General features: G+C 45.3%; 2 protein-coding genes across 7 annotated transcripts in view; both read left to right on the top strand.

Moving 5' to 3' along the window:
* KYAT3 (kynurenine aminotransferase 3) overlaps window positions 1-1,250 on the top strand; it is a 32,776-nt gene extending 31,526 nt beyond the window's left edge. For all 6 annotated transcript variants that reach the window (XM_059728032.1, XM_014599757.3, XM_014599759.3 and 3 more), the window contains one exon: window positions 507-1,250. In XM_059728032.1, the coding sequence (XP_059584015.1) occupies window positions 507-569 (63 nt within the window). In that variant the 3' untranslated portion in view covers window positions 570-1,250. The remainder of the gene's footprint in view (window positions 1-506) is intronic.
* Window positions 1,251-11,315: 10,065 nt separating this feature from the next.
* The window catches only part of GTF2B (general transcription factor IIB), a 31,002-nt gene continuing 24,339 nt past the window's right edge, over window positions 11,316-17,978 (top strand). Inside the window, exons 1-2 of the mRNA XM_006276368.4 lie at window positions 11,316-11,413; window positions 13,465-13,571. Coding sequence (XP_006276430.1) covers window positions 11,397-11,413; window positions 13,465-13,571 — 124 coding nt within the window. The 5' untranslated portion in view covers window positions 11,316-11,396. The remainder of the gene's footprint in view (window positions 11,414-13,464; window positions 13,572-17,978) is intronic.

The raw sequence follows: 17,978 nt of genomic DNA, 5'->3' as shown, positions 1-17,978 counted from the left end.
TGTGTGCACATTACTGTGCAAATTGACTTAGAAAATGAACTTGAGTAAATGTTTGACATTGGTGCGTTGCTAGTTGACCAGTATGGATAAAAATGTTTTTTAATATAGTACCAGTCAAATCAATCCATAGACTGCTTGTGTGACTCAAAGCTGTACCTAAGTGACAAGACTTGACCAGACTACACACATTTGGAGAGGTGTTTGATCAGCCATAGCATAGCTTTGCTGTATGAGTATTTTTTTTAAAAAAAGAACCCCAACCCTGTCTACACAAATTAGTAAACTATGATAGCTTGAATTCAGGTGTCTAGTGGACAAGAAATGCCTTTGTATGACTAAATAGAGCAGACATGGCTGCACAACTATATACTTATGTCCACTGCATTTTTTGTAATGACGCCAAGGAAAGCCAAAAAGTTGTCTGAAATTTCTTGAGTTGGATTGTGACAAAAATGGCTGATTTGGGAAATTCTACGTACTGTAATGGCAGTTTTCTGTTTTTGCAGCAAGACAGCACTTTGGATGCAGCAGAGATGATCCTGAAGAAGTGGAGTAAACAGATAGCTTAATTTTGATTAACAGTGCTCTCTGACATAAGTATTATATGCATTTAAAAGCAGATTACTTAATACAATACATGATGGATATGAAATAATAAGCAACTTTGTGCTGCCACTGGCTGAGTAGCTGAAATGGTGATTTATTCAATTCAAATAATCTGATTCAAGGAGTCATTTTCAGTCTTTTCCAAACTGTTGGCTATTTCCCAAAATGTACATGGGAGCCTATGCTTTTGAGAAAAATAAAAAAAGGTTTGCTAGGAAGTTGAAAAAACCCAAAGTGTCAATATTAAGACTTAACAGAAAAAAGAATTGAGGAAGTAGGAGCTGCTTCTGTTGTAGAAATATGGGTACCTGTGGGAAATAGTAGAATTTGAAAGTAATAGTAGAAAGGAATAGTAGAATTTGAAAGTAAATTCATTGGATTCCATAAACTACAGTAGTCTGATGCAGAGGGAAATTAAGATATGGTATAGGTTAGGTGGTTTCTATGTCCTTGTGCAGAAGGAGGTTTTTTTTGTTTGTTTTGATTTTCTTACACACCAAAATGAAGTTTACACTATTCAATCAATGCTGTTTTTGAGAGATAGGTAACTGTGCTACATACCATTATTTCTGTTTTAATTTCCCACAGTTGTCAAATTTTACTATTTGTGAAAGTGCTTGATCTTCAATAAAGTTCTAAAAGTAGCAGATGATGTAAGACTTTACTTATGTATTTATACATTTTAAAAAAAGAGCTAGTCCAAGATGCACCTTGACAATCCTTAAATATACAGTCAATGAAGTAACCTACTCCTGCAGTCCCTTCACAGTTGTTTATCACTGTTAACTCTACATCAAAATATATCCTTAAATAAAATCTCAGGAAAACTGAAGAGCGTGGGCATTGTATTGTGCAGTTGAGGTTGGTGAAACTTGACTATTTCGGGCTGAGGGAGTGAGAAGGGCAAATCCTGAAGTGGATGAGTTCTCATGGAGAATTCCCACCAGCTGCCACCTCTTGCATGCATCAGGGAGGTTCTGGATGTTTCATCATCCCCAAACTGGTTCCCACCTGACTAAAAGCAGTCCAGAGTAGCTCCTGGGAGGAGATTGCTGTGTTCTTTTTCCATGACTTTTATATTGGTGCAAGGTAGGGTAGATTTGCACTTTATAGACTAACTAAATCAGAGGTGAATTATGCTTCCGTAAGCAGCAGCTTACTTCATTAGATGCTAAGGTGATCTTGTAAGGTAGAGTTGGAACAAGCTTAGTACATATTTGCAAAATATCATCTTCCTTGTTCTGCTTGGGGTTCAAAATCTTAAGGACTACCAGTGTGTCATGGGCTTGAACAAAAAGTGTCTCATCCAAAAGTAAATTTACTACCCACAGCTGAGCTGGCAGCAGCTGCCACATTTCTTTGTCAGTTTGTCACCGTGGCCTTGGACACCCATTCTCAACAGCTGGAACCTCCTTCATTGTTCCGTCATCCAATGCTTAACACCATCACAAGAAATTCATCAGAAACCTTTTTTTGTTAAAGGAGATGAAGACTGTTACCTTTGATCTCCATATTGAAAAAGTTATTTGGAAATAAAATTTGCTGCCTGTGAGTTATCACATACATCCTGGGGAAATAAATTCCAGGGAAAGCTACCTCATGTTTCCCAAATCCCATCATACTGAAAATTCCCACAGTAAATTCTGTCTGGAAGATGTGCAAGAAACTGTAGGACATTTGCCCAGAGAACATTTCAGAAAGATCTCTTCCAGAGTGCTAGTTCAAGTGCAAGCATGAAGAAAAGTATAATTTTTCTTCATGCATTTCAGCTTGTAACATGACAAACATATTATGATACCAGACTGTCTGTATCAGCATCTTGGCACATGTTATACTTATGGCATAATTGTGTTCTGCTCATATGGGCTGCAGAGCAAGGCACTTTAAAATGCTCGGTTGCGGGGAGCCAGGCTGAACTAGCAGTTTTTAAATGCCCTGGGGACATTGAGATGAGGGAGAGATTCCCTGATTCCAAGGTCTCAGTGGCTGGGGATTTCTAAAAGCCATGTCTGCAGCTGAGCTGTCCCAGGGCCATACTAACAATCAGCTGATTGTCAGACCTTGCCCCAACAGCCCAGGCTCTTCAATCAATCTAGAACTATTGGTGCTGGGTCTGATAATCAGCTGATTGTCACACCTGGCCCTCCCAATCTAGGGTCTCAAACTGGACCTGGGAGCATTGGGGCTTCAGGGCCCAGTTGATCATTGTACCTCCTCTTGACCCAACTAGGGCTGCCAGGGCTGGGTCTGACAATCAGGTAATTATTGGACCTGGCCTGAAGAGCCTCTGGTCTGGAATCTACTGGTGGCTGGGGGTAGCTGTGTGTGTCCAGGACAGAGCCTCCCCTGCCCAATATGCAGGGTCAGGCTGGGGTCAGCTGAGCAGTGGCTCACTTGGGATCAGACGAATTTTTTAAAACCCCATCACAAATGTCAGTCTCCTGCCATGCCAGAAATGCACGGCAGGAGGCACGATGTTTGGCATGGGGCATAAAATTCCTCTGATCCCAACTGCATTATTGTTTTAATATCGGCCGGGGGCCTTATACTGGGTCCAAAGGTGCAGGTGCAGTAGAAAATGGGGAGCCTCAAGGCATACAGCTGCCTTTTTTCACTGAAGTGTCAGTTGTGCCAAAACTAAACAAATGTCCCAGTATGAATATACCATAAAAAAGAAAGCATTTTCTCTGTCGTATAGATCAATTCTATATTCTTGTAGTATCTTAGTCTAATGATAAAGACTATATACTGTTGGAATTTTTGCCTATCTCTGAAACGAATGCCTCAGTGCCTTACAGAAGTCAATAATGTTTATATCTTCATATCAACATATTTTAATGAATTTGAATAACTTAGTATAATTTAATATAATTCAAAATGATAGTACTGATATGGCACATTGTTGTAGATGCTGCTATCCAAAATCTTCAAAAGTTGTATGGAGAGGTAATGACGCGGAAGCTATTTTTCATACAGGAAGCTGTCCTCACTTTGACATCTATAGAAAAACATTTAACTAAATCTATGTAATCTTTCTTTCCTGCTGACTGTTAGTGAAAAGTTGTTGCTGATGGGGACTGACAGAAACTAAAACTATTGTGTTTTGGTATTTATCATTTTTTGGTATTTATCATTCTTATATTCCTTTTATTTCAAAATAAAAACTTAGTTCAAACAAATTTAAGTGTGGACTGTGAACATCTAATCCAGCAGGAGACTGATTAATAACATTAGTCACAATTTTACCCCGTGGTTAGATTGAAGGACTATGGGGTGTTTTTGCCTTCCTCTGTAGCAGGGGTCATGGCCCTCTACCTGGGATCTCTTGAGCATATATTAACAGCCTATAATAGAAAAAGAACATTGGCTGCCATATTTTCCCTGCATTACCTGTGGCAGGATATGGTGCTCTGTCTTGTGTTGTGTCAGGGTTGATGGTACTTTTATGAAGTTTAGATTATGGATTTCATAGCTTTCATAGACATTAGGGCTGGAAGGGACCTTGGAAGATCACTGAGTCCAGCCCCGTACCCCAGGGGCAGGTAGTCAACTGGGGTCATAGGATCCCAGCAAAATAAACATCCAGATTTCTCTTGAAGGTGTTCGATGTAGGTGCTTGAACCACCTCCAATGGCAGGCTATTCCAGACCTTGGGGGCTTGGACAGTAAAGAAGTTCTTCCTTATGTCCAGCCTGAAATAGTCTTGCAGGAATTTATAGTCATTCAACCTTGTCATCCCTCGGGGTGCTCTGATGAACAAACGTTCCCCCAGATCCTGGTGAACACCCCTGATAAACTTATAGGTGGCCATCAGATCACCCCTGAGCCTGCGCTTTTCCAGGCTGAAGAGTCCCATAGCTCTCAGTCTCTTGTCATAAGGTCTGTTTTCCTGACCTCTGATCATGCGTGTGGCTCTCCTCTGCACTCTCTCAAGCTTCTCAACATCCTTTTTGAATTGTGGAGCCCAAAACTGGACGCGTACTCCAGCTGCAGCCTCACCAAGGCCGAGTACAATGGGAGAATGACGTCCTGAGATTTGCTTGAGAAGCATCTATGGATGCAAGCCAGGGTTTTGCTCACTTTACTAGGTGCGGCATCATATCGAAGGCTCATGTTCATCTTGTGGTCAATCCTGACCCCCAAGTCCCTCTAGTCCATACTGCCGAGCCTATATGGATGCTGCAGGTGTTTCCTCTCAAGGTGGAGAACCTTGCATTTTTCAGTGTTAAACACCCATCAGGTTCTCATCTGCCGATTTCCTGAGCCTGTCAAGATCAGCCTGGATTGCCCCCCTGTCCTCAGGTGTGGATGCTTTACCCCAAAGTTTGCTATAATTGACAAACTTGGCCAGTCCACTTCTGACACCAATGTCCACATCATTAATGAAGATGTTGAACAATATAAGTCAATATGACATCAATCTCCTCTCCCTTGTCCACGTGATAGGTCACCTGGTTGTAACAGGAAATAAGATTGGTCAAGCACGACCTACCCGCAACAAACCCGTGCTGACTATCCCTTAGGACGTTGCCATCAGCCAGTCTGTTAAGAATGGCCTCTTTGATAATCTTTTCCAAGACCTTCCCCAGGATAGAGGTCAGGCTGATGGGCCTGTAGTTTGCTGGGTCCACTTTCCTCCCTTTCTTGAAGATAGGCACCACATTGGCCTTCTTCCAGTCCTCAGGCACTTTACCAGAGCGCCAGGAGTTCTCGAAGATCCATGCCAGGGGCTGGGCTATGATGCTAGCCAACTCCTTGAGTACCCTGGGGTGTAGATTGTCAGGGCCGGCTGACTTGAAGGTGTCCAGCCTTTCAAGGTGTTCCTTCACGAAGTCAGCATTAATGGAGGGCCAGGAATCACCCTCACCCGGGTGTCCCATGGGACTTGTGACAGACCGACGCGAAGTACCCATTTAGTAAGTTGTCTTTTTCCTGGGCGTCGGTCATCAGTTATCCCTTCTGGTTTAGCAGGGGTCCAGTGTTGCCCTTGCTTTTCCCCTGCCTCCCCACATATCTAAAAAAGGACTTTTTATTGTCATTGATACTTGTAGCCAGTTGGAGTTCCATCACAGCCTTGGCTTCCCTGGTTCGCTCCCTGCAGGTCCGGACCAGTGCAGTATATTCCTCCTTGGAGGTGGATCCTGTCCTCCATCCTTTGTAGGTCTTTCTTTTTAGACGCAGGAGGTCCGCTAGTTCCTTGTTGAGCCAAGGGGCCGCTGAGCTCCTTTTGCTGCCTTTCCTCCGAGATGGAATAGCCTTAGCTTGAGCATCTAGGATGGCTCCCTTGAGGAGTAACCACTCTTCCTGGACTCTCTTCCCTTTGGGGTCGTGGTCCCTTAGGGCCTCACCTACAAGTCTCCTGAGCTTGTCAAAGTCAGTGCTCCTGAAGTCAAGGGCCTCTGTATTGCTGACTGACTTGCCAGTTTTCGGCGGATGGTGAAGGTGATCAGCTCACGGTCGCTGTCACCCAGCTTCCCTTCGATCATTAGGCCACTGATTAGGTCATCTCCGGTTGCCAGTACCAGGTCGAGCAGCACTTCACCTCTTGTTGGCCTATAGACTTCTTGCATCAGATAGAGCTCATCCACGCACGTGAGAAATCTTTGTGACCGTTTGGATTTGGCCAAGCGCTCTTCCCATGAGATGTCTTGGTAGTTGAAGTCTCCCATGACAACCGTGCACTGGGAGTGTGTGACCTCAGCCAATTCCCTGGCAAACTCCTGGTCAAGCTCTTGATTCTGGGAGGGAGGTCTGTAGTAGACTCCCACCATCGCATCCCCTATGCCGTGTTCCCCACGGATTTTAACCCAGAGGGTCTCCAGTCATCCACCCTGGGCACTAATGTTGGCTTGCAGGGACGTGTAGCTCTCCTTGACATAGATAGCCATGCCCCTGTCCCTTTTGTCCGCTCGATCTCTCCTGTACAGGGTATAGCCATCTATACCCGTGGTCCAGTCATGGGTGGAGTCCTACTAGGTCTCCGTTATCCCTATGACATTGTAATTATTTGTGTTGAGCAGGAGGACAAGTTCCTCCAGTTTATTCCCCAAGCTCCTGCCATTCATGTACAGGCACACAAGTGTCCCCTTGGGGGCCCTAGCCTTGCCCACAGATTGTTCCAGGGCTGGAGCAGGGGTGGGCTCCCTTAAGCGCCTTGGCCTGATGGCTTTGCAAGGGCTGCCCAGGGGGCCAGCAGTGGTGGTAGTACCCCCACCCCCCGGTGGGATTAGTTTAAAGCCCGGTGGAGCAGGTCAGCCAGTCTGGCTGAGAAGAGCCTCCTCCCCAGCGGAGAGGTAGAGGCCATCCCTTCCCAGCAGCTCACTGCCTCTCTCACCAGAGCGGACTGTGGTCATGGAAGCCGAAGCCTTCCTGATAACACCAGTGCCGCAATCTTTGGTTCACTACTTGGATCCCCCTCCCCCTCCTCAGCTCATAGCCCGAAACCAGAAGGATCAAGGAAAACACCACCTGCACCCCCAACCCCTTAAATCCCATTCCCAAATCCCTGTAGTGCTTCATGACCCAGCTGGGAGTGTTCGGAGCTGTGTCAGTGGTACCCACATGGATGAGGAGCATAGGGTAGTGGTCAGTGGGCCAGAGGAGCTTAGGGATCTTCTCCACAATGTCTCGGATAGAGGCTTCTCTATCTGGGAAGCAGCAGACTTCATGGGCCAAGGGATCAGGGCGGCAGATTGCCCCCTTAGTCCCGCTCAGGATGGAGTCTCCCATGACAAACACTTTGCATTTTGTCTTGGGGAGAGCGGGGGCGGTAGCTACAGTTGAGCCTGTGTTGCCTGCTGGGGCTGCAAGAGGTTCATACCTGTTGCAAAGCTCCAGTGGGGCAGAGACCTTGGTGCAGCAGGCCTTGGGGCCCTTGACCACCTTCGTCCATCCCCGTGGCTGGACAGAAGGGGAGGTCCCGGTGTCCTCCCTTGTCCTGAAGGGTGACTGTGGTCTACCCTTCGCCTCCTGGGGGAGAAGGGCCTGGCAGTACGAATTGATCTCCTGCTCACAGTCCCTGATGGCACACAGTCTCTGGACTGCAGCCTGGAGCTCCTCCAGCTGCGTACCATAGACCCCAAAAGGAAGCATACCCCACAATGAGGGCTGGCCATGCTTCCAGACCCCAGAGCCTGAAAAAGTGACAGGCAGCCTAGAGCCAGGGGCTCCGTCTGCATGGAGCCCGGAACCATGGGTTCAGTCTGGGTAGAGACCTCTGAGGAGCCAGGGAGCAGGGGCCGCAGACCCTGAGGGGACCCTCGGGGTGCTGCGTGTGACCATCTGCAGTATGCTGCTGGTAGGCCGGCTACGGTTGGGAATGCCTATCCTAGCAGGCTCACAGGCAGGGCCTCGGGCCCTCCTGCTCGCCCTCCTGCGCAAACTCTGAGCTAACTTGTGCACCGGGCAGACAAGCGTGCCTGTTTGCACGGCCTGTTCGTGAGGCTCCGGTCACATGACTCCCTGGGGGGCTAGGCGAAGTAAGGGCCGGGGCGGGGTGAGGCCCTCCTTGGCTCCTAATTAGTCGCCTCCCCACAGCTGAGCTGAGCTATTCCCCTCCCACCACGGGCCCTGCCTGCCTTCGGCTGCTGCTGGGGGGTGGTGGGGGCGCTCCACACCTGTTGGGGGTTGCTGGGGGGCTTCGAAGTGTGGGGGTGCAACAGGCTTTCACCTGTGTGTCTTGCGCCGCCCCCTAAGCCTCTCTTGTTTAGGATGGTTTGGATAGGGATGATCCTGCTTCAGGCAGGGGGTTGAACAGCCACTAGGTGATCTCTGGAAGTTCTTTCCAAACCAGGGGCAGACAAAATATGGCCCACAGGCCAGATCCAGCCCTCTGAGCACTTTCATCTGTCCTGCGGGGCCCCCTAAGAAATTGTGCTGTGCCCAGCCCTTCTGTCCATAAGGGCGGGGAGTGAGGCGTTCACGTGTACATGCAGCCCCAAAAATGTACCCTATTGCCTGGCTCCCACCCTCATGGGCAGAAGGGCCTGGACAACCAGCATGCAGCTTCAGTGCAAGGGTGCTGCTGCCACTGCTGCAGCCCCCAGGGACCTGCTCTGCTTCTCCAGTCTCCTGCTTGCTCCAGGCAACAGACTGGGAAGCAGTAGAGGTGGGGCTACAGCTGGGTGGGAGCGTGGGGTTGGGGCTGGTAGCAGTGCAGAGCCTGTGCCCAGGGGGATGGGGCGGCGGCAGCGTGGAGCTTGGGTGGGCAGTATGAGGGAGAGTGGGGGGTGTGTGGGGACCCCTCCACATTCCCCCCACACTCCTGCCCTCCCCCATGGCATGCAGCCCCTGCAGGCGGTGGCAGCAGCAGCGGGGGGGGTGGTGCTTAGGGTGCAGGCACCTGGTGGGATGCAGCTGCGGCCAGAGCTGCACATTGCAGCGAGGGGTGCAGTCTCCGCTGGGCCACCTGTATTGCTGGTGTGCCCCACCACATGCACAGCAGTGAAGGAAGCCCAGCGTGCTGGAGCCAGCTGCCTTCCCTGCCGGGGCTGCGTAGCACCAGAGGGAAGCCTCAAGCACTGGAGCCAGTTGCCTTCCCTTCAGGGGCCACATTACAGGGGAGGGAAAACTGCTTCCCCACCTACTGCTGCACCATACGGGGAGTCCCCCCAACCTTCCCTCACATCCACACCCTGCCCCCACATATACATAACCCCCCAACACACGTACCTACATCCTACCACAAACCCACACCCCACCATACACACCCATACTACACATACCCACCCTACCATACAACTTCCCCCCACAATATATAAGACTAAGAATTTATTTTTGAGTTATTATGCAGTCACCACTACACAAACACAAAACATGACAAAAATATTTTTTGTAATAAAATTAAAATAAGTTATAGTAGGTGTTTGACTTTTAGTGTATGATTTAGTTTTTTTCTGGTTCTAAGATGGCAAACCTCCCCTCTCAAAAGGAGTATTTCTGGGGGCAAGGGAAGGGACTTCTGGTGGCAAAGGTCAGGGGTTAAGGTTGGGACTTCTGGTCCCAAGATGGCAACAAGGGAATGGGGCAACCGTCAAAGGCCAGGACTACCCATGTGGCCCTTGATAGCTCACCAAAACTTGTTGAGTGGCCCTCCACCCGAAATAATTACCCAGCTCTGTTGCAGACCAACTTCTGTTATTTTTGAAAGAAAATAAATGCAAACTATTATTAAAGTACGGTGTCAAGATTTTTATACAGCATTAATTTAATATCCAATTGGGTTTTTCTTTAAAAAGGGGTGATTTTTCTAAATTTTAAATGCTGGTTACATTGAATCTTTAATCAGGGCAATCCACTTTACATTTGTTTTTCAAAATCTACCTAGGTTGAAATAATAGATAAATGAGGCTTCAGAGAGTCTAGTGATAAATTTAATGTATTTATTAGATTTGTACCCCCATTCAAAAAATCTGGATTTGTGAAATTCTGTTCTTTAATGCAGATTTTACTGTTTTCTGTGGAATGCAAGCTTTGCTTTCCTTTATAAAAATCAAGTCCTCGTTCCTTTCTATGCCAAGGGAAGAGATCTGTGAATCAATGTAGCAATGCTTTATTAAAGTAATCAACAAAAGCAATGGATAAAAGGCCTAGCAAAGTGGGAGGCGTCTCTATTTGGTGTTAGTTCAGAGAAATAATCTGCATTTTAACAAGTGTGAAGGGTTTTTGGTCCTGCTAAACTACCTCAATTTGAGGTAATACAATTGAAAATACTCCTTTTTGCCAATCAAGACAGTGCCCAGTCCTAACAAGTTAAGAACATCACACCAAGTCATTTTGAAATCTTCCTACAACTCCTCCTTGGTTACTGCAGGGACCTGCACTTCTGCCTGCACCCTAAAGGTGCTTTACCCACTTTTTAGATTTATTCCCTTCCTGTTTCCTCCTCCTCGTTCTGTCCTTTTATGGTTGGTGAAAAGGACTGTACCACTGCCCCTAATCAATCAGGGACCTTATATAAAAAACAGTAGTTTTGTTTGTTTGTTTTTCCCAGGGCCTTAAAAACTTGGGCCAAATAGCTTTGTGGAACTATTCCATGTCTGGACACTTGGTAATAAGTAGGGCAGAGTGGCACGATAGAGACCATATGGTTTAGAGGCTGGTTTCACAAGGGACAGCCTTTGTCCGGTGCTAGGAAAGGCTGTTTGCACAGGGCAAGCGTATGCCTCTCTGGACCAAAGACTGAAAGCGAAAACAGCAACTTGATTGGGAATCAAGACTGCATCAAACCCCAGACCTTCCAGGGCAAGCCATTAAGTACCTGCCAGTTAGCCGAGCTGATACTTTGCCTTAAAACCATCAGGGCAATTGGAGCGAATTGCCGTTTAAACCTGTGCAGATGGGACTCACATCCCGGCCCACTCCGTCCTGGATGAAACTGGCCGCGTGCTTCCGAGCGCACAATGCGGCGACGCCGGCTGCGGGCTCCCAGGGGAACGAAGTTCTTGTCTCGGGTCAAACCCGGGGAGCTCTTTTCAGCCTCGGTGTCCTACGTGCACCTCAAGGACCTTGAAGAATCCGAATACAAGCGCTAATTCGCAGTCGCTCCCATCCCGTCACCTGTCCTGATGCGACTCAAAACCCGCGGAACCAGCCCCTGATAAGCCCCGCCCCGCCTGGGGAGGACTGGGAGGCAAGGGTAGGCGCCAAGTAAGGGAGACAATCTTTTTGTCCCCGCTCGCAGCCCGTAGTGAACCCGGCAGGGCCCCGCCCCCAGGCCCGAGGGTATATAAGGAGGTGCGCGATGGCTGTATTTGCTCCTGCGCAGACGTTGCAGCGGAGGAGGAAGCAACATGGCGTCTACTAGCCGGTGAGGCGGGGGCGGGGGCCGCGCCGCTGCCCTTGGTGGTGTAGGGGAGGCCGAGCGTCGTGGGCTGCGGCCGTGCGGGTCCTCCGGGGCCGGGAGGGGAGCCGCAGGTGGAGGCGGCCGGGGCCGGGGCCAGAGCTGGGCGCACTAGTGGCGGCCTCCTTTGTTCCCTGACCGTTCTCTGCAGCCCCGTGGCGGTGGGAGCGGTTGGGCCCCGGCCGGCCGGACGTGGTCGGGCCGCCTTCCTGCCGCCGCTGCTCGCTGGGGCGGGCCCGGCGCTCCTGCCTGGGCCTGGCTGGAGCAGGCCGCGGCCTGCGCCCGTGTCGGTTCCTCTCCGGCGCTGCCAGCGGATCTGGTGCTTGACCCGGTCCCTTCCGCGCCGGGAAGGGGCTCGTTCCTCCAGCTCGGCGGTCAAGGCGGACTTCTCGGGCGCTGCCGGAGGAATCTTCTTTAGGCCGAGTTTTGCGGCGCTTTTATCACAGCGCTAAGTGACCCGGCGACGGCTACGGCTGGCCGAGTGCTTCAGCCTGCGTATGAGGACACGCAGGACTCCAGATAGGTGGTCTAGGAGCCGTGCTGGCGTAGGTGTGGGAAAACGGGCATCCTCTAAGCTGTCAGACACCACTGCACAAAATGAAACCGTGCCTGCCCTTGACTTCTGTAAAGCTTGTGGCTTTACTTCTCTTTTCATTTACAATGCCAACGGCCTCTTGTGTAATGACAAATTATCAACTGGTTGCTTGTGATGCTTTGTCATTTAGTCTGGCCATCTGAAACATTAGCAGCCTAGAGTATGGTGGGGAAAGCAGTTGTTTTACCAGGCCTTTACACAAGGTTTTCAAGAAGCAGCTAGAAAAAAAAATCTTTGTATTTTTTTAATATGTAAATGACTGTTTGTAGCTTTAATGTTTACTTTCTACATTTAAGAAATAATTAGTAGTTGGAGTATTGTGGTAGTAGTTTGCCTAGTACTGATAAGAAAGCCACTTATTTTTCTGACCAAATCTCTCTGTTTTGATGAGTTGCTGCCCTTCATTTTAGTAGATGGCACCTATAGCTTTAATGAATTGAAGAATCCAAGTAAAAAAAAAGTTACTATACCAACTGAATGTAGTCAGGTTGTGAGGTTTTAAGATGATCACATTTTCTAGGGTCCATATACTGTCAACAGTGTTTTTTATAGGGTATCTACTTGTAAAATGTTTAGTGAAAATATTTTCCCATAGTAGGATTTGATCAGTGCTTAATGTCAATATGTACTTTTATCTGTGTTAGCAAGATTATAGCTTTGAAATCCTGTGTAAACTGCAAGTGAATTTGGGGCACTCCAAATGCTTTCTTACGTTGTAGTTAGCGCACATTTTGTATATTGTCTGACACTGATACTTTGTAGCTGTTTTTGCCTTGTATTAACATTTTGTTGCAGCTGGATTATTTTTCCTATTATATATTCAGTTACATTTATTTTGGTTTTTAATATATTTGTATGAAGGCAGAAACAGTCCTGAAACAGGACTTTAGTTCATCCCATTATCCTAGTCACCCATTTCCTAATCCCTTTTATAAACTGGTGATTTTGTTTCTGCTTTGAGATTGCTAACATTTGTTTAAAGGTAGTTTTTTCTTTAAATATTTCATATGATGTGGCAATGGTATTGTCCTGTAAGCAGAAATATTTTTTTTTGTTTTCTAAAACATTGTGGGCAGTGAACATTTTATTTGAAAGACACGTAGATTTTAGATCACAAAATGTGTCTCAGTCTTAATTTCTTCCAGGTCTTAGGCTACCAAATGTTTCTTATGTATACTAACTACAGCCCTGGATATCATCCAGTCGTATCATTTACACATTTTTTTTTTTTATTTATTACTCAGCTCATTTGTGATGCAGATTAAAAATGGTATCAATGGGGTATGGTTTGAAGGGTTTTTTTCTTGCACTATCACTGAAATAGAGGTTTCCTGTTAGATGTGAATAGTCTTTGGAAACACAGACGTTGATTAAAGTTTGTCGGCAGATAAAATATCTAAATATTTTTCTTTGTTTTTTTTAGTTTGGATGTTCTTCCAAGAGTAACTTGCCCAAACCATCCAGATTCAATTTTAGTAGAGGATTACAGAGCTGGAGACATGATATGTTCAGAATGTGGACTAGTAGTAGGTAAGTAATCATTCAGGTTATTGCAGTTCCCTTTCAAAAAATGAAGACTTATTTGTTTTTACTTAACTTTTGTGTGCATAAGACATTAATAAATTAGAAGTCCTTATTGCAGAAGTGTTTTCCCTTAGCTAAAAATCTACCATTTTAAGTAGGTGTTTTTTCTGGTAATACATTATATTGTTAAACCAATCTTTTGTATAAAGGGTCTGTTGTTGACTAGAAGCCCACATTATGAAGAAGAAAGTTGACTGCTGCTCTTGAAACCTCTGACCTTTGTGGTACTAGAGGTTGACCATGTTATGTTTTAGGGTCATATTATGTAACCTGGGCACAGTTGAAGACTTGACTGTACTACGAGGCACAGCCATGACAGTAGGGTGTACATTGAGATGCATTAATGGAAATGAAATATTGAGCAAGGGGTCTGACTTTTAAATCTTGGGCTTCACCTTGCTAAGAGATAGAGCTAAAGACATTAGGCTAGTGGATATCCTTCAAAATATTTTGAAGCCTTTAGTACAAAGAAACATAGGAATTGCCATATTCAGTTAGGGACCATTGTGGGAAGCCTAGACCAGAATCCTGTCTCTACCAGTAACTGGCACCAGTTATTTCAGAGGAGGTGCAAGAAACGGGCCACAAGACACTTCAGGGAATAATCTGCTCACAAGGAAGGTCTAACTCAGTGATTCTCAACCAGGGTGCCATGAGATTCTCAAGTGTGGCCAAGATGCCTGTGCAAACGTGATTTACCAGATAAACCCAGGCATATTAAATAATGATAAAAGCATTCCGACCTGTTGTAGTACTTCGGAATTCTTTGCAACAGAAGAATTGTTCTGTTACTTTTTTCATAGTCCAAAAATGAGTGAAAACTAAGAGCTGGCATTTTCCTAGGAGTGCCTTGCTTTTAAGAAGTCTGAGATCCACTAGTTTAACTGATTAGAAAAAAGATTAGACCAAAGACATGTAGCCTCCTGTTAGAGGTTGGTTTCTGTCCTGAAGGATGAGGGTTTGTATTTCTTCCAAAACAGTTATTTTTGCAAATCAGTTCTGTCATAGCTTTGGATGTTATCCAAATAAATACTAGTCATCTTTTGAATTTTGTTAGCACTTGTTTCAATGATATCCTTTGGCCCTAATTTTACAAACCTGATATGTGTTGTGTAAAGAAGCAGAATGACACCTTTACAACAGATGGGCACTTTCATTTTCACCAATCATCTCATGTTTTTTTTTTTTTTATATTATAGTACTGCAAATAAATGTTTCTGATCCGCTTTCACTATACATGTATTTTCTTGTATAACTTCCTTGTTTTTGAATACATCTCAACATTAAGGTAAACGCATCCCTTTTCTTTGCCTTTCTTCACATGAAACCTTTTCCCTAAGTCTAATCAAGTGTTTCTGAAACTTTTGATACCCCACTGCTGAGGCTATTCCTGCAGGGTCTCATTTTTGGTAACCACCTCTGCAGACCCTCCTGTTAGCCCCAGGAGCATAGGAGGAGTGGGAGGCCCCGAGCCGCATTGGACAGCCAGATCTGTGTGCGGGGTGAGAATGGGGGAGGGGCACATGCCCCCCCATGCCTCTCTTGGGGGTGCGCACAATTGCTAGAGTTGTGTCCCCTGGATGAACTGCTGGCTCTGTCCCATGCCCTGCCCAGCCCAGGCTGTGGAGCCCCAACCCCACTCTCTCCCTCACTGTGGGGCCCTCAGTCTGCCCCACTGCCATGCCCCTTCCCTCCCCAATGCTCCTTCACCTAACAGACTTACCAGCTGGATGGTGCTCTCCATGCTGCTGGGCTGCATATTGGCAATCGGATTGGTATCGGCCAATATGGCTGCTCAATAATCAGCCATCGGTATCTGTCCAAAAAATGATCGGTGTACCCCTTGCTGAGTTGTGCCTGATTTAGACCTGAGGAGTTAGAGCTGGTGCCATAAACAATATGTAACATATTAACCCTTTTCAGACAAAGAGAAAACAGATTTAATATAAGTGTATTACAATAGAGAATTTTTTGGTAATTTATGTCAAAATAAATTGACTGATATATATAGACTTTTTAATATTATATGCCTGCATAAGTAGTGCTACCTTAAGTTCTGTTCTAAACATTGTGAATTCTGCAGGTTTAGATATAAACCTTTTTCTGTTGAGCATGTAAACACCCAAAACAAGGTTTCCTATTGAAATGTGCTAAATGTTTTCCTGTTTGTGCCTTACTACTGTTAACTCCATGTTCATGTATTTTCAAAGTTGTTGACTGTATAAATTAAGCTGAAGCTGTTTGTTTTTTGTTTTCTTTGTGACATTGCATAGAACAGTTCATCTTGGTGGTGTTAGTTTAAAATTTTCTCTTAACCTCAGTCATCTTGTATTTGTTTCTGTGGAAAGAGGCAAAGCGCTGCTGGCATGCAGCTGGTGTGAAATTGGTTCAGGAACAGATATTTCTTAAACTTATTCCATCAGAAATTTTTGGATGGTTTTTCTTTGGGATCAACAGCTTTGATAAATGTATGTATTTTAAAATTATTAGAATTTTTGGTTGCCAGATTTAGTAAAATATAATAATGTAAGCATTGATGCCTGGGTGAATTGTTAGTGGCTTGGATACTAAAACTAAATTTAGATTCTCTGTTTTTGCTCTGCTTTTGCGGAAAATAGGGTTTTCCCTCTTTTACAGGTAGAGTTCTATACTTTGCATGGCAGTAAAATTCATTTTTTGCGTTGATTGCAAAATAAACAATTGGAAGGATTTAGCATTTACTTGTATTTTGAAAAACTGAACTCAGTTTTTCTTCTTTTGATTTGCCTTTCTTAGTAGTTGAGCTTTCCCCCACATGTTGAGTATTTTGTGTTTTGAATTCATTTATTTGGAAAATTATTAAATATGTGCTAAAAATTATATTAACCAGAGAGAGCATTTACCAAGCATATAGAGTCATAGGCTCATAGACAATTAGAGTTGGAAGGGACCTCAGGAGGTCATCTAGTGTAACCCTCTGCTCAAAGCAGGGCCATCCCCAACCAGGTTGTTCCAGCCAGGGCTGTGTTAAGTTGGGCCTTTAAAACCTCCAAGGATGGAGATTCTACCACCACCTCTCTAGGCAGCCTGTTCCAGTGCTTTATCACCTGCCTAGTGAGAGAGTTTTTCCTAATATCCCAACTTAAACCTCCCTTGCTGCAACTTTAGGCAATTTCTCCTTGTTCTGTCGTCTGTCACCACTGAAAATAGTCTAGCCTCCATCCTCTTTGCAGCCATCCTTCAGGTAGTTAAAGCATGAAAAATAAGTATGAACTTTTAACATAACTTCCCTTCTGTTAATCTCTTATGGGCCTTTTAAAAAGGAACGGATAGAGACTCAGATCTCTGTTTTGCACTTTGTAAATGTCTAGAGCAGGTAAGTTCTAAAACAGTAGAAGAAAATCTTTCCTTCAGTCCATGGAGCTCCTGCATGTTTGCTGCTGCAGATTTAATGATTGTCCTCCACAGGATATATGCTATTTCTAGGTATAAGGTGGTGGTTTGGATTTCATTTGGTGCTATAAAGTCCTGGCTCAGTGATTCATCCCATAAGCCAGTACCTCAAAATAAGGAGAACGGCTCCGTTATGGATTTTCTACGTTCTGTTTGTGAATAGCAGTGAATGCACTGATTTCAGTTGCCTGTTGGGCCTTTTTACCCTAGTGCGTGTGGTGGTAGTGGGGTTGAGTTCAGCATTGGTAAGATTGTCTTAAGACAAAGTAGACAAATAAAGAAGCTAGATGCAAAAAAGTGACATTCATTCTGAAATGATAGCATTTGAATCTTTTTCTAAACACAAATATGCTGTATTTTCTCCCATGCAAAACTCCCCAGAATGCAAAACTCCCATATCTTTTTTTACTTTGCTTTAGCCTTCAAAAATGATCTTTCCTTGAAAATGCTGATAAATTCTGTAAGTTATTGAGTAGTAGCAGGTAGGGAGCCTAGTGTGCTCATTGTGCACTTGTGGAGCAGGTGCAGTTTTACTTCTACCTGCCATCCCTTCCTTACTGCTATTACTATTTCCTTGCTTATAATGTCCACCCCAATTTCCAGATGCCACTTCTGTTAAAAAAGTGCATGTTGTATGCAAGAAGCTATGGTAGAGGCAGACTGGTTCTGCGTAGAGGATTCTATGGTAAAATACATTGGCACATCACTTAATTTTTGGAAAGACGGTAGATCAAATGCCACAGTTTGGTTAAGTTGAATTTCTAATGAAATCCTCATCTAAATGAAGTGATGTATTGTCACTTTTCCTTAAATCATTGATTTGGTTTTAAAAAAAGAACTTGAAACCACCACTCTTAATCTTTCATTTATTAAGTATACAAAAGCATAGCCTAGAAGTTGACTTAGTCTGCTTTTATTGAT

Source organism: Alligator mississippiensis, chromosome 5 (genome assembly GCF_030867095.1).
Source record: "Alligator mississippiensis isolate rAllMis1 chromosome 5, rAllMis1, whole genome shotgun sequence".
Lineage (NCBI taxonomy): Eukaryota > Metazoa > Chordata > Crocodylia > Alligatoridae > Alligator > Alligator mississippiensis.
The sequence above is the reverse complement of the archived record's forward strand: the minus strand, read 5'-3'. Positions and strand labels throughout refer to the sequence as shown.